Source organism: Fusarium odoratissimum (assembly GCF_000260195.1).
Source record: "Fusarium odoratissimum NRRL 54006 unplaced genomic scaffold supercont1.29, whole genome shotgun sequence".
Lineage (NCBI taxonomy): Eukaryota > Fungi > Ascomycota > Sordariomycetes > Hypocreales > Nectriaceae > Fusarium > Fusarium odoratissimum.
The window spans coordinates 101,574-113,524 of NW_022158713.1; the positions used below are offsets into that span (position 1 = coordinate 101,574).

At 51.8% G+C, this 11,951-nt stretch overlaps 3 protein-coding genes across 4 annotated transcripts; 2 read left to right on the plus strand and 1 right to left on the minus strand.

Annotated features, from left to right (window-relative positions):
* Positions 1–778: 778 nt before the first annotated feature.
* Positions 779–7,179, plus strand: FOIG_12849 (fatty acid synthase subunit alpha). The gene is made up of 3 exons (XM_031213799.1): positions 779–1,751; positions 1,809–6,745; positions 6,796–7,179. The coding sequence occupies exons 1-3, from the start codon at positions 1,232–1,234 to the stop codon at positions 6,904–6,906; spliced, it is 5,568 nt and encodes a 1,855-aa protein (XP_031056373.1). The 5' UTR covers positions 779–1,231; the 3' UTR covers positions 6,907–7,179.
* Positions 7,146–8,320, minus strand: FOIG_12850 (uncharacterized protein). 2 transcript variants are annotated; one of them, XM_031213800.1, is made up of 4 exons: positions 8,203–8,320; positions 7,965–8,105; positions 7,851–7,901; positions 7,146–7,792 (listed from the first exon to the last, which is right to left on the minus strand). In XM_031213800.1, the coding sequence occupies exons 1-4, from the start codon at positions 8,203–8,205 to the stop codon at positions 7,616–7,618; spliced, it is 372 nt and encodes a 123-aa protein (XP_031056374.1). In that variant the 5' UTR covers positions 8,206–8,320; the 3' UTR covers positions 7,146–7,615. The 2 variants fall into 2 exon arrangements, with proteins under 2 accessions (XP_031056374.1, XP_031056375.1); XM_031213801.1 differs by having other exon boundaries at positions 7,965–8,320.
* A 93-nt stretch (positions 8,321–8,413) lies between these two features.
* Positions 8,414–11,098, plus strand: FOIG_12851 (uncharacterized protein). Its single transcript, XM_031213802.1, has one exon. The coding sequence runs from the start codon at positions 8,423–8,425 to the stop codon at positions 10,475–10,477; it is 2,055 nt and encodes a 684-aa protein (XP_031056376.1). The 5' UTR covers positions 8,414–8,422; the 3' UTR covers positions 10,478–11,098.
* Positions 11,099–11,951: the final 853 nt, after the last annotated feature.

Sequence of the window (11,951 nt, forward strand, 5' to 3'; positions counted from 1 at the left end):
TCCTAAAGGTTCATGGGAAAGAACCTAACCCCATGCCCCATCCAGCTTCAATGTAATCTATCTTATCTGGACCATTCAACTTTCACTATCCTCGCTTATTCGTACGAGCTCTGACTGGTAGCAAGGACCATCTGTCATAGCCTTAGACCCTTGGAGTTAATATTGATAGTGGGATGTCTGTCGTCACCTTGCCTTTGATATTCCGAGATGGAGCCTATTCTTATCGTTGCTGGGCCGAGAACTTAATTGTCGACCAGTAGATAACAGAATCGAGAATGCAACACGAGCAAGCCGCTCGGCCGAGCTATCAGTGGCTCATGAAGGCAAAGCCGTAAAGAAGATAGCCAGCAAAAAACAGTTATCTCATCTCAGTTCATCGATGTTGATGGTGCCCCAAAAGGTCGGTTTCTGGGGAAGATGCTCCCCTGGACGCCCCTGGCTGGTGCACGCCTACTGTGTTCAACCATACTCGGATAGGCATAGCGCTGGAATATGGTTGAGGAGCGGGCTGCACGCCAAGGACCCGCCGCCATGTGTGGCTCGGGGATGTTCCAATGTTCCACTCAAGAGAAAGTACCGGATACTCAACCGTGCTACAGCGGGAGCGAGCGTACAGGGCGCCCTGTAAGGGTCTCGATGTACCGACATCTGCTCTTCCAACAGGTACTGTACAAGGCGCCAATTGCCCGGTGGAGGGGGCAAGGAGAGAACAGGCCGGGGTGTGGCCTAGAGCTTCCCCCAATTTTTTTTTCACTCGACGACTTTTTGGTGGGCCAGTCGTTCAACAATCGGCTGCTCCCTCGCAAGTCGGTTACAGTCGTGATTACCTATTCGTACGGGCCATCCGCATCCATTGAATGTTTTGGCTTGATCCTTCAGCTCTGTCTCTTCTCTAATTCCTCCCATTGCTTCTCGCTGGTAGGCAGAACGGATTTCCACCTTTGGCCTTCATATTCATAGACTCTCCGGCCACTTTCTTCTGCCTCCATCATCCTTCTCATTCTCCTTCCCCTCCTCCTCCCCTTCTTTCTATCTCCCCGCCAGCTGCCTTCAGCTTGGGAGTTTATTACGACGGTTCCATCTTCTCTTTACGTTGGGGTTAAGCGGGCCCCTAGTATATTCACCGTCAATTCGACCATCGTCTTGCACCAATTCTAGGTTGCGATAGCCAGTTCGCCCTTTTCGAGATACCCCTTCTTTCAAATCCTCTCACGACCTAATACCGCCAAAAATGCGTCCCGAAGTTGAGCAAGAGCTTGCTCACACGCTGCTCGTTGAATTGCTCGCATACCAGTTTGCTTCTCCTGTTAGATGGATTGAGACTCAAGATGTGTTCCTCGGTGAGAGGACCGCTGAGCGAGTCGTGGAAATTGGTCCTGCCGATACTCTTGGTGTCATGGCTAAGCGAACCTTGAAGTCCAAGTACGAAGCCTACGATGCCGCCAAGTCCGTTCAGCGAAATATCCTCTGCTATAACAAGGATGCTAAGGAGATCTACTATGATGTTGATCCCGTGGAAGAGGAGCCTGAGCCTGCGGCTGCTTCCTCTAGTGATGCCCCTGCAGCTCCTGCGGCCGCTGCCGCTGCTCCCGCTGCTGCTGCTGCACCCGCCCCCAGTTCTGGTCCTGTCGCCCAGGTTGCCGATGAGCCTGTCCAGGCTGTCGACATTGTTCGCGCCCTCATTGCGCAAAAGCTCAAGAAGCCTCTCCTCGAGGTTCCTCTTAGCAAGGCCATCAAGGACCTTGTCGGTGGTAAGTCAGACTGAGTCCGGACCAATTGATATATTATTAACGATCTTTCCTGTACAGGCAAATCAACTCTTCAGAACGAGATTCTCGGTGATCTTGGAAAGGAATTCGGTTCCACCCCTGAGAAGCCCGAAGACACACCTCTCGATGAGCTTGGTGCATCCATGCAAGCCACTTTCGATGGCAACCTCGGCAAGCAATCGCTGTCCTTGATTGCTCGACTTATCTCCTCCAAGATGCCTGGTGGCTTCAATATCACAGCCGCCCGAAAATATCTCGAGAGTCGATGGGGTCTTGGACCTGGCCGACAAGATGGTGCCCTGCTTCTCGCCCTCACAATGGAGCCTCCTGCGCGACTGGGCTCTGAGGGCGATGCCAAGGCCTTCTTTGACAGCGTTGCCAACAAGTATGCCACCAATGCCGGCATCAGTCTGTCTACAGCTACTGCGGCTGGCCCCGCTGGCGGCTCTAGCGGCGGCATGATGATGGATCCTGCTGCTATTGATGCCCTCACCAAGGACCAGCGTGCCCTCTTCAAGCAACAATTAGAGCTTCTCGCTCGATACCTCAAGATCGACCTCCGTGAGGGCGAGAAGGCTCACCTCAACTCCCAGAAATCCGAGAAGGTTTTGCAAGCCCAGCTTGATCTCTGGACTGCCGAGCATGGTGACTTCTATGCCTCTGGTATCGAGCCTGTCTTCACCCCCCTCAAGGCCCGAACCTACGATTCATCATGGAACTGGGCTCGCCAAGACGCTCTCAGCATGTACTTCGATATTATCTTCGGTCGTCTCCAGGCTGTTGATCGTGAGATTGTTAGCCAGTGCATTCGTCTCATGAACCGATCCAACCCCAAGCTCCTCGACTTCATGCAGTACCATATCGACAACTGCCCCACCGAGCGAGGTGAGACTTACAAGCTTGCTCAGGAGCTCGGACAGCAGCTTATCGAGAACTGCAAGGATGTTCTTGATGTCGCCCCTGTGTACAAGGATGTTTCCCTCCCTACCGGACCCAGGACAACAGTTGACGCCCGGGGCAACCTCAACTACGAGGAAGTCCCGCGTACCAGCTGCCGCAAGCTCGAGCACTATGTCCAGCAAATGGCTGAGGGTGGCAAGATCTCTGAGTACGGCAATCGCACCAAGGTCCAGAGCGATCTTTCTCGCATCTACAGACTCATCAAGCAGCAGCACAAGCTGTCCAAGACTTCTCAGCTTGAGATCAAGAGCCTTTATGGCGAGGTCCTTCGCTCGCTTGCCATGAACGAGAGCCAGATCCTTCCCAAGGACAACAAGGGCCGAAAGGTTCTGAAGAACAGCCAGAGCAAGGGTAAGGTCGAGACCATTCCCTTCCTTCACCTCAAGAAGAAGGGTCTCCATGGCTGGGACTACAGCAAGAAGCTTACCGGCGTGTACCTCAACTGCCTTGAGGATGCTGCTAAGTCTGGTGTCACTTTCCAGGACAAGCACGTTCTCATGACTGGTGCTGGTGCCGGTTCCATCGGTGCCGAGGTCCTTCAGGGTCTCATCAGCGGTGGCGCTAAGGTCATTGTCACCACCAGCCGCTTCTCCCGCGAGGTCACCGAGTACTACCAGGCCATGTACACCCGCTATGGCTCTCGCGGCTCCCAGATTGTCGTTGTTCCCTTCAATCAGGGTAGCAAGCAAGATGTTGAGGCCCTTGTCGAGTACATCTACGATACCAAGGAGGGTCTTGGCTGGGATCTTGACTTCATCGTTCCTTTCGCTGCTATCCCCGAGAACGGTCGCGAGATTGACAGCATTGATTCCAAGTCTGAGCTTGCTCATCGTATCATGCTTACCAACCTTGTTCGTCTCCTCGGATGCGTCAAGGCCCAAAAGACTGAGCGTGGCTTCGAGACCCGACCCGCTCAGGTTGTTCTACCCCTTTCTCCCAACCACGGCACCTTCGGTAATGACGGTCTTTACTCTGAGTCCAAGCTTGGCCTCGAGACTCTCTTCAACAGGTGGCACTCCGAGAGCTGGGCCAACTACCTCACCATTTGCGGTGCGGTCATTGGTTGGACCCGAGGAACTGGTCTCATGTCTGGTAACAACATCGTTGCGGAGGGCGTTGAGGCTTTCGGCGTCCGCACTTTCTCTCAGCAGGAGATGGCTTTCAACCTTCTTGGTCTCATGTCTCCCACTCTAGTTGATCTGTGCCAAAATGAGCCTGTCTTTGCTGACCTCAACGGTGGTCTGCAGTTCATTCCTAACCTGAACGAGACCATGACTAAGCTCCGCAAGGATATCATGGAGACTAGCGAGGTTCGCCGCGCTGTTGCCAAAGAGAGCGCCATTGAGAACACCATTGTCAATGGTGCCGCCTCAGAGGTTCTCTACAAGAAGAAGACAATTGATCCTCGTGCCAACATCAAGCTTGACTTCCCCAACCGACCTGACTGGAAGACCGACATTGAGCCACTCAACGAGAACCTCAAAGGCATGGTTGACCTGGAGAAGGTCGTTGTTGTCACTGGTTTCGCTGAGGTTGGTCCTTGGGGTAACTCTCGTACTCGATGGGAGATGGAGGCTTATGGCGAATTCTCCTTGGAGGGTTGCGTTGAGATGGCTTGGATCATGGGTCTCATCAAGAACCACAATGGTCTTATCAAGGGTAAGCCTTACTCCGGCTGGGTTGACGCCAAGACTGGTGAGCCCGTCGACGACAAGGACGTCAAGCCCAAATATGAGAAGTATGTTCTTGAGCACTCTGGTATTCGTCTGATCGAGCCTGAGCTGTTCGAGGGCTACGACCCCAACAAGAAGCAGCTGCTTCACGAGGTCGTCATTGAGGAGGATCTTGAGCCCTTCGAGGCCTCTAAGGAGACTGCCGAGGAGTTCAAGCGTGAGCACGGTGACAAGGTTGAGGTCTTCGAGATCCCCGACAGCGGCGAGTACATCATTCGCCTCAGGAAGGGTGCCTCTCTCTGGATCCCCAAGGCTCTTCGCTTCGATCGTCTCGTCGCTGGTCAGATCCCCACTGGCTGGGACCCCAAGCGATACGGTGTTCCTGAGGATATCGTCTCCCAGGTTGACCCTGTCACACTGTTCCTCCTTGTGTCTACTGCCGAGGCTCTCCTTTCTTGTGGTATCACCGATCCCTACGAGTTCTACAAGTACGTCCACGTCTCCGAAGTTGGTAACTGTGTTGGTTCCGGTATGGGTGGTGCCGCCGCTCTCCGCGACATGCACCGCACTCGCTTCCTCGACCAGCCAGTGCAGAACGACATTCTTCAAGAGTCTTTCATCAACACCATGGCTGCCTGGGTTAACATGTTGTTGATGTCCTCTTCCGGACCTATCAAGACCCCTGTCGGTGCTTGTGCTACCGCTGTCGAGTCCATCGACACTGGTTATGAGACCATCATGGAGGGCAAGGCTCGCGTCTGCTTTGTCGGTGGTTTCGATGATCTCGGTGAGGAAGGCTCTTATGAGTTCGCCAACATGAAGGCCACCAGCAACACTGTTGACGAGTTTGCCCACGGACGTACTCCTAAGGAGATGTCTCGTCCTACCACTACTACCCGAAACGGATTCATGGAGTCTCAGGGTTGCGGTATCCAGGTCATCATGACTGCCAAGCTTGCTCTTGACATGGGTGTCCCCATCCACGGTATCGTTGCCCTGACCACCACTGCTTCTGACAAGATTGGCCGTTCCGTTCCCGCTCCAGGCCAGGGTGTTCTCACCACAGCTCGCGAGAACCCTGGCAAGTTCCCTTCGCCTCTTCTCGACATCAACTACCGACGCCGCCAAATCGAGCGTCGCAAGAAGACTATCAAGCAATGGCAAGAGTCTGAGCTTGAGTATGTTCATGACGAGATTGATGCCATGAAGGCTCAGGGTGCTTCCTTTGACGAGAAGGAGTATGCCGCGGACCGTTTCGCCCACATTGAGAAGGAAGCTGCCCGACAGGAGAAGGAGCTTCTCCGCAGCATGGGCAACAACTTCTGGAAGAGCGATCCTAGCATCGCCCCTCTGCGCGGTGCCCTCGCCACATGGGGTCTCACTGTCGACGATATCGGTGTTGCCTCGTTCCACGGAACCTCTACCAAGGCCAACGATAAGAACGAGTCCAGTGTCATCTGCCAGCAACTTCGCCACCTTGGCCGCAAGAAGGGCAACGCTGTCTTGGGTATCTTCCAGAAGTACCTCACTGGTCACCCGAAGGGTGCTGCTGGTGCTTGGATGATGAACGGTTGTCTCCAGGTCCTCGACACCGGTCTTGTTCCTGGTAACCGCAACGCGGATAACGTTGATCCTGTTATGGAGCAGTACGACCTCATCGTCTACCCCAGCCGCAGCATCCAGACCGACGGTGTCAAGGCCTTCTCCGTTACCTCTTTCGGTTTCGGACAGAAGGGTGCTCAGGCCATTGGTGTCCACCCCAAGTACCTGTTCGCTACTCTTGATGAGAAGACCTACGCCGAATACTGCGCCAAGGTCGATGCTCGCCAGAAGAAGGCCTACCGATACTTCCACGATGGCTTCATCAACAACAAGCTGTTCGTCGCCAAGAACAACTCTCCTTACTCTGATGACCAGCTCAGCAAGGTTCTTCTTAACCCTGACGCTCGTGTCTCCGAGGACAAGAAGTCATCTGAGCTCAAGTATGCCCCTGACTTCATGAAGAAGTCAGAGAAGGTTGTTTCATCAGCCAAGGCTAAGGAGACCGAGCAAGTCATGGAAGCTCTGGCCCTCAAGGTCACAAACAAGAACAGCCAGGTTGGCGTTGATGTTGAAGACATTGCTGCTGTCAACATCGACAACGACACTTTCGTCGAGCGTAACTTTACCGCTAACGAGATCTCCTACTGCCGCCAAGCTCCCAGCCCCCAGAGCTCTTTCGCTGGCCGCTGGAGTGCCAAGGAGGCTGTCTTCAAGTCTCTCGGCGTCGCCAGTCAAGGCGCTGGTGCCGCTATGAAGGACATTGAGATTGTCAAGGGAGAGAACGGTGCCCCCGCTGTTTCTGTAAGTAACCCTGTATTCAAGTCAAATATGCAAGATGCTAACATTTATAGCTTCATGGTGAGGCTGCTGCCGCCGCCAAGAAGGCCGGTGTGAAGGATATCACATTGTCCATCTCACACTCTGATAGCCAGGCTATCGCTGTGGCTGTTGCCAACTTTTAAGTGCATACAATGAGAAGGATGGTTTGTACGGGTTTACTTTGGACTTTGTAATGGGCGTTTGATGAACGATGTTTCGATATGATGCCTGACTGTTTTGATGATATATGTTGCCGGCTACAGTTCATACTGGGCCTATGGTGTTGATAGAACTTGGCGTAGACTGCGCTGGGTAAAACAATTTTATGCATGGAATAGACATTTTTAAAGTTACCCACGGGCCCCTGTTGTGATATCCATGGACGATGTAACCAGTTTCTGTAACCACGAACTAAGGCCAGGGATTTGAGTTGTGGTCAGCTAGTACTCAATCCAGGGGAGTGGACGAGAATTCTTTAATAGCTTTGAATTCATGACGGATCATGTGCAATAGTATTTGCTTAGCCAACGTACTGCACTTAAACGCGCGCGCACACAACACTAAAAATAGAAATCTGTCCCGTGCTGACTTGAAGACATATGTCATTAATTGTTGGTACATGGACCGGATTCTTCTTCCCAGCTTGTTTAGAGCTCATCCTGAGCTTCTACAGCCCACCAATAGGGCCGCAACCAAGCTGGTAGTTCAGATGTCCATGTGGTGATACCAGAGGATCTTCGCAGTCCTCTTCTCTTTGGTATCATAGACTCCACTATGCCTTGTCGTGAGGTGTTGTGAAATCTAGGACCGTTGGTTCAACGTGTAGATATCATCGTTAACCATGTAATTGTCTCATTGACCTCGACCTCGGCCTCGGCCTCTTCCACCACGACCACGTCCGCGATCACCACGACCGCTGTGATCTCCCCTTGACTGTCCTCCTCTTCCGCCTCGGAAACCGCCCTGCTGGCCCTTCTGTGATTCGCTAACCTGGTCGATGATCTCGTCGGGTACTCTCAAGTATTTGATCTGCTGCACATCAGTCTCCCTTTCTGGATAAATACTCCATGGCACACTTGAAACGTACATTGTTTCCCTTGACATAGACCTCTGGTAACCGGACAAATCGATCGCCCTCCTGTACTCAACCCGTCAGTATATCCTGTTCGAAGGTATCGCGTTCATGACTGCGGGCGCATACCGGACTTGTCTGCACCACCTCCTTGAGTGTGAGGTTCATCCATGTATCGCACGAAACCAGATGTCCGTTGAGTGTCTCGCCGTTCTTCAGCTCAACGAGCATGGGGTGGCCCTGGGCCGCATTGAGTAGTCCGAGGGGTAGCTATTCGCCGTCAGCTATTGCTATGCTAGCATTGTGCGCCGAGGTAATCAGGACAGTAAACAGTGACTATCGGGGGTTAAAGGGAATTCCAGCATACCATGGTCTCATTCGTTGCGTCGTAACTATGTGGTTTATGATGCGCGTGCTGGAAACGCAACGTTGAGAATGGAACAAAGCTCAGTGGAGCGCGGCTGTTCGGTGAGACCCAAGGTGAGAGCGGCTGTGAGCGGCTAACGCCTCGCAGAATGCATAGCCCCGTTAGCGATAGTGGTCGTTGCACATATACCTTAGGGGGGGAGGCCCGCCACCTTAGTTGTATGCAAGGTACAGAATTCATTCGATTATCGGCAGGATCCATTTCTCAGCATCGACATTGGCAACATAATCGTACGGTGAGAATGCCTTGTCCACGATTGGTGTATAATGGTCTACGACGCTGTCTTTGCCAAGCAACTTATAGGCCTCCTTCACTAAAAACCCTGAGCTCAGCAGGGTCGGGACGATGGCCTCTATATCTAAAAACAGTTCAGAATCGCCAATATGGGACCGACATAGCCAAGGACCAAAAAAGCACAGATTTTCTCGACAATGATAACTTATTGGGTTCATTTCATGATGAACTTGACCAGGCCATGTCTTTGGGCTCTGAAGAGAGGACGGGATCATTAAGTGCATTTTTTCAAGAATATGAGCACGGGCAAGCTCAACAAAAGAGTATAGAGACGGGGCAACATGTTGACCAACAAGCCAAGCTAGAAGGCCGAAACCCAGCCCTGGCTAAAGTGTTGCCAGACTTGAACACCGTATCAGTGCCAGTGATGGTTGACGCCCTCAGACGGTTACGGATGCCACGACAAAAAGGCAATTCTGACCTCCCTACCAACAGGTATTTGAGGATCCTGAATATCGTTAGATATCTTCTCAGAAACCGGAAGTATCCCCCCGATGCTTTGATCTATGAGAGCCTGATGGCTGCTATGGCTGACCCACAGGGGTCTAGCACCGGAGTTCGCAAATTATTGGATGACATGAGCTTTCAAAATGTTCCGCTTACTGCGGATGTTTGCTACCTCGCTCTCGAGGCTCTCAGCGTACACCCAGATTATATCCTGCGGCAAGAAGTTGTGCAGACAATGGAGCAGCACTGGTTCGAATTCACGATGCCTGCCAAGCAAAGTATTGCCGTGGCGATGTTACGAGAAGGCCAGTTTGAATTGGCCTTGAATAAGTTCGACCAGCTTTTAGAAGACCCAGGGCATGTGGATCTTTGGGTCTATGATATTTTTATTCTGGAGTTTGGTAGAGAAGATTTCTTTGATGAAATGCTTCACATCCTTAAGAAGCGAAAGTTTGCTCGTGGCTCCGACAGTGCTTTCAGAAGTATCCAGCTGATGGCCTTGGACATGTTCAGCCAGGGCTTCCACCATGGAGGAACAACTTTCGTATGGCGAGATGTTGTCAATACCCCAATCCACAGCCCTTCCAATGGTATTATTGAGAACGTTCTGGCCACTGGAGCCAGGCACGGCGACACTGAACTCGCCAGTCAAGCTCTTCAGAAGCTGGCGATTCGTGGTAAGCCTCGCCAGCAGCATAATGATGCTATCGTGGAAGCGTTCGCTAATTCGGGGGATGTGACGGGTGCGCTTACGCTTTTGAATCTGCAACAACACAATGGGCGCGTCCTTCTTCGAGGAACCACACTGCCCGTTCTACGGGCTTTACTCAAGAACCGGAATCTTATTAGCGAAGCTGAGGCTGCTATTCAAAGCATGCGCAAAGAGGGGCCTGTTCCTCGGGAAGTCCTTATGGTTACGATCGAGGCTCTGGCTCGAACCCGAACTTCAGAAGCTGCTATGCACCTGTTCAATGACATGCACCTCCTCACCGGGAAAAGTCCCCGATTGTCGGATATTGGACTTCTCCTTCGTCATGCCAGCCAAACAGCGACGCAGTATGACCTTGCAGTGGCTTACAATTCCGAACTTGCCAAGATTGACACCACCTCGGTGTCAATAGGGAAGAAGAATTCTGAAAACGATCAAGGCAATGACGATGCCACGGTTCCCAAGACGTGGATGGATCAAGTCGAAGCGGGCCCTGCCTTTGACGTGATAATCCCAGCCTGCGCACAGATAGGCGATTTTGAGCTGGCATTCAAGTTCATTGACTATGCCAAGAATGCAGCGCTTGATTACCCTGCCTGGAGGTCTGCAAATTGGGTTGAGCCATTCATCAAGCTGGCCCTTGACGCAGAGCACCCTGGGGTGTGGAAGGTTGTCGACCTATTAGACCAAGGCCACGACGCGCCAGCTATGATGGTACGAAAGGAGCTTCAACGACGGCGCATTCAGAAGAGAGCGAGCAGTTGATAAGATGCTATGCTGCATAAATCAATAAACATCAGCTCAAGAATGAGACTCTAGGGCCGGGAGTGCGCCTGAAAGAGACTATTACGTGACATTATCGTATCCAGTTTCTGGTTGCACTTCAGGGTCAGCATTGGGCAATGTTGAACCTATTAACTAGCTACTGTGCGTATCTGAGCTTATCGTCAAGCAGGCCAGCTGTTGTGCGTGAGCGTCAATGACGTGACGAACATAATAATGCGACCTCTTAGCTTTCATGTCTGGCCTTGAAGTGTCATTACAGTAAGCAAGGTCCCGGGCTATCCGGTGTATTTGTATTTTAGCTTGAGCATGATTCTTATCAGACTGGGGAGCGGGCGCCGATCGTTGAGTAGTTGGGGCGTTTGGGTCTCAGTCAGTGAGATATAAGGTCCTACCAGCCCCGGGAAAGCTGTTGGCTGTTATGGTGTGAAGGACTCAGATATCGTTGGGGTATATAAGAAGAGATTTCACTGTTCGGCCGAAAAAAGGACGAGTTCAGTGAGCCACATGAAATGGTATACACAGATTCAATCTCCGTTTGAAAGCAACTATATTTAATTCGGAGTTGGTCCGTCGTGATTAATATTCCGCAGAGTCTCGGCATCCAAGGAAAATTGAGGCTCCTCGACCGGGGAGACGTCACACCGAGGGTGATTAATCCAGGGGCCTTCAAGCTTATGATTGGGTCATCTTGGCACCACGTCCCCGGGACGATTGCTAAGCTTTTGACGGCAGATGGCGGAGGGTCTCACCCATTTAGGTCATTAGTGCTGATCTCTGGGGTTCAAGATGTGTTTTAGTTTTTTTTTATTTGCTGGGCCTGCTATGAGCTGGCGGGCTCTTGGAGCTTACCGCTGAGGTGAGAGACATGCGTAAGGGCGAGAGACAATGAGATATAGGCTGAGATCCAGAGATGAAAGACAGAGTAAGCGGCTAAGATGCGTATATCGTCGTGTTGGTGCTCACAGATCAACAATGGTCTAAGAAAAAGGCAGCCGAGCATCCGGGTCTCAATGACGACATATGAATTCGGTCTCCAGATGGTCATCAACCTCACTGTAGACAAACTCAACTACCGTGTACATTCGACTAACTCAAACGTAAGAAAACCGACTCAATTCGCAATAGACCCACAGGCTAAGGTGAAAATTCATACAGTATTACAGTGTAAGTGCTCACGCAGATAAGCAAAACCTCACCCCGGTGATAAACACTAATCACCCTTCAATCCTAAATGTCAGCCCTAAACTCCGCTTAGGTCCAGACTATTCCAAAACCTGCAGCTTGTTGATCACCTCTAGGATAATAAAGTAGGCCGAGCACCGAGCAGGGATTGGTAATAACGTCAGGCATGTTAGTCCGAAAGTGGCTTACAGAGTTATACTTGCTCGTATGGACCATGTCAAAGACATGTGGAAGGGCTAAGATTGCATTACAGCATGATGGGTGACTAACT

What these genes read in the sequence shown, in the direction of transcription:
- FOIG_12849 (XM_031213799.1), top strand. Translation starts at nt 1,232, where the DNA reads ATGCGTCCCGAAGTTGAGCAAGAGCTTGCTCACACGCTGCTCGTTGAA. An exon ending in CATCAAGGACCTTGTCGGTG is followed by an intron (nt 1,752 to 1,808) that starts GTAAGTCAGACT and finishes TTTCCTGTACAG; the next exon opens with GCAAATCAACTCTTCAGAAC. An exon ending in ACGGTGCCCCCGCTGTTTCT is followed by an intron (nt 6,746 to 6,795) that starts GTAAGTAACCCT and finishes TAACATTTATAG; the next exon opens with CTTCATGGTGAGGCTGCTGC.
- FOIG_12850 (XM_031213800.1), bottom strand. An exon ending in AGGTGGTGCAGACAAGTCCG is followed by an intron (nt 7,902 to 7,964) that starts GTATGCGCCCGC and finishes GGTTGAGTACAG; the next exon opens with GAGGGCGATCGATTTGTCCG. An exon ending in TCTATGTCAAGGGAAACAAT is followed by an intron (nt 7,793 to 7,850) that starts GTACGTTTCAAG and finishes GATGTGCAGCAG; the next exon opens with ATCAAATACTTGAGAGTACC.
- FOIG_12851 (XM_031213802.1), top strand. Translation starts at nt 8,423, where the DNA reads ATGCAAGGTACAGAATTCATTCGATTATCGGCAGGATCCATTTCTCAG.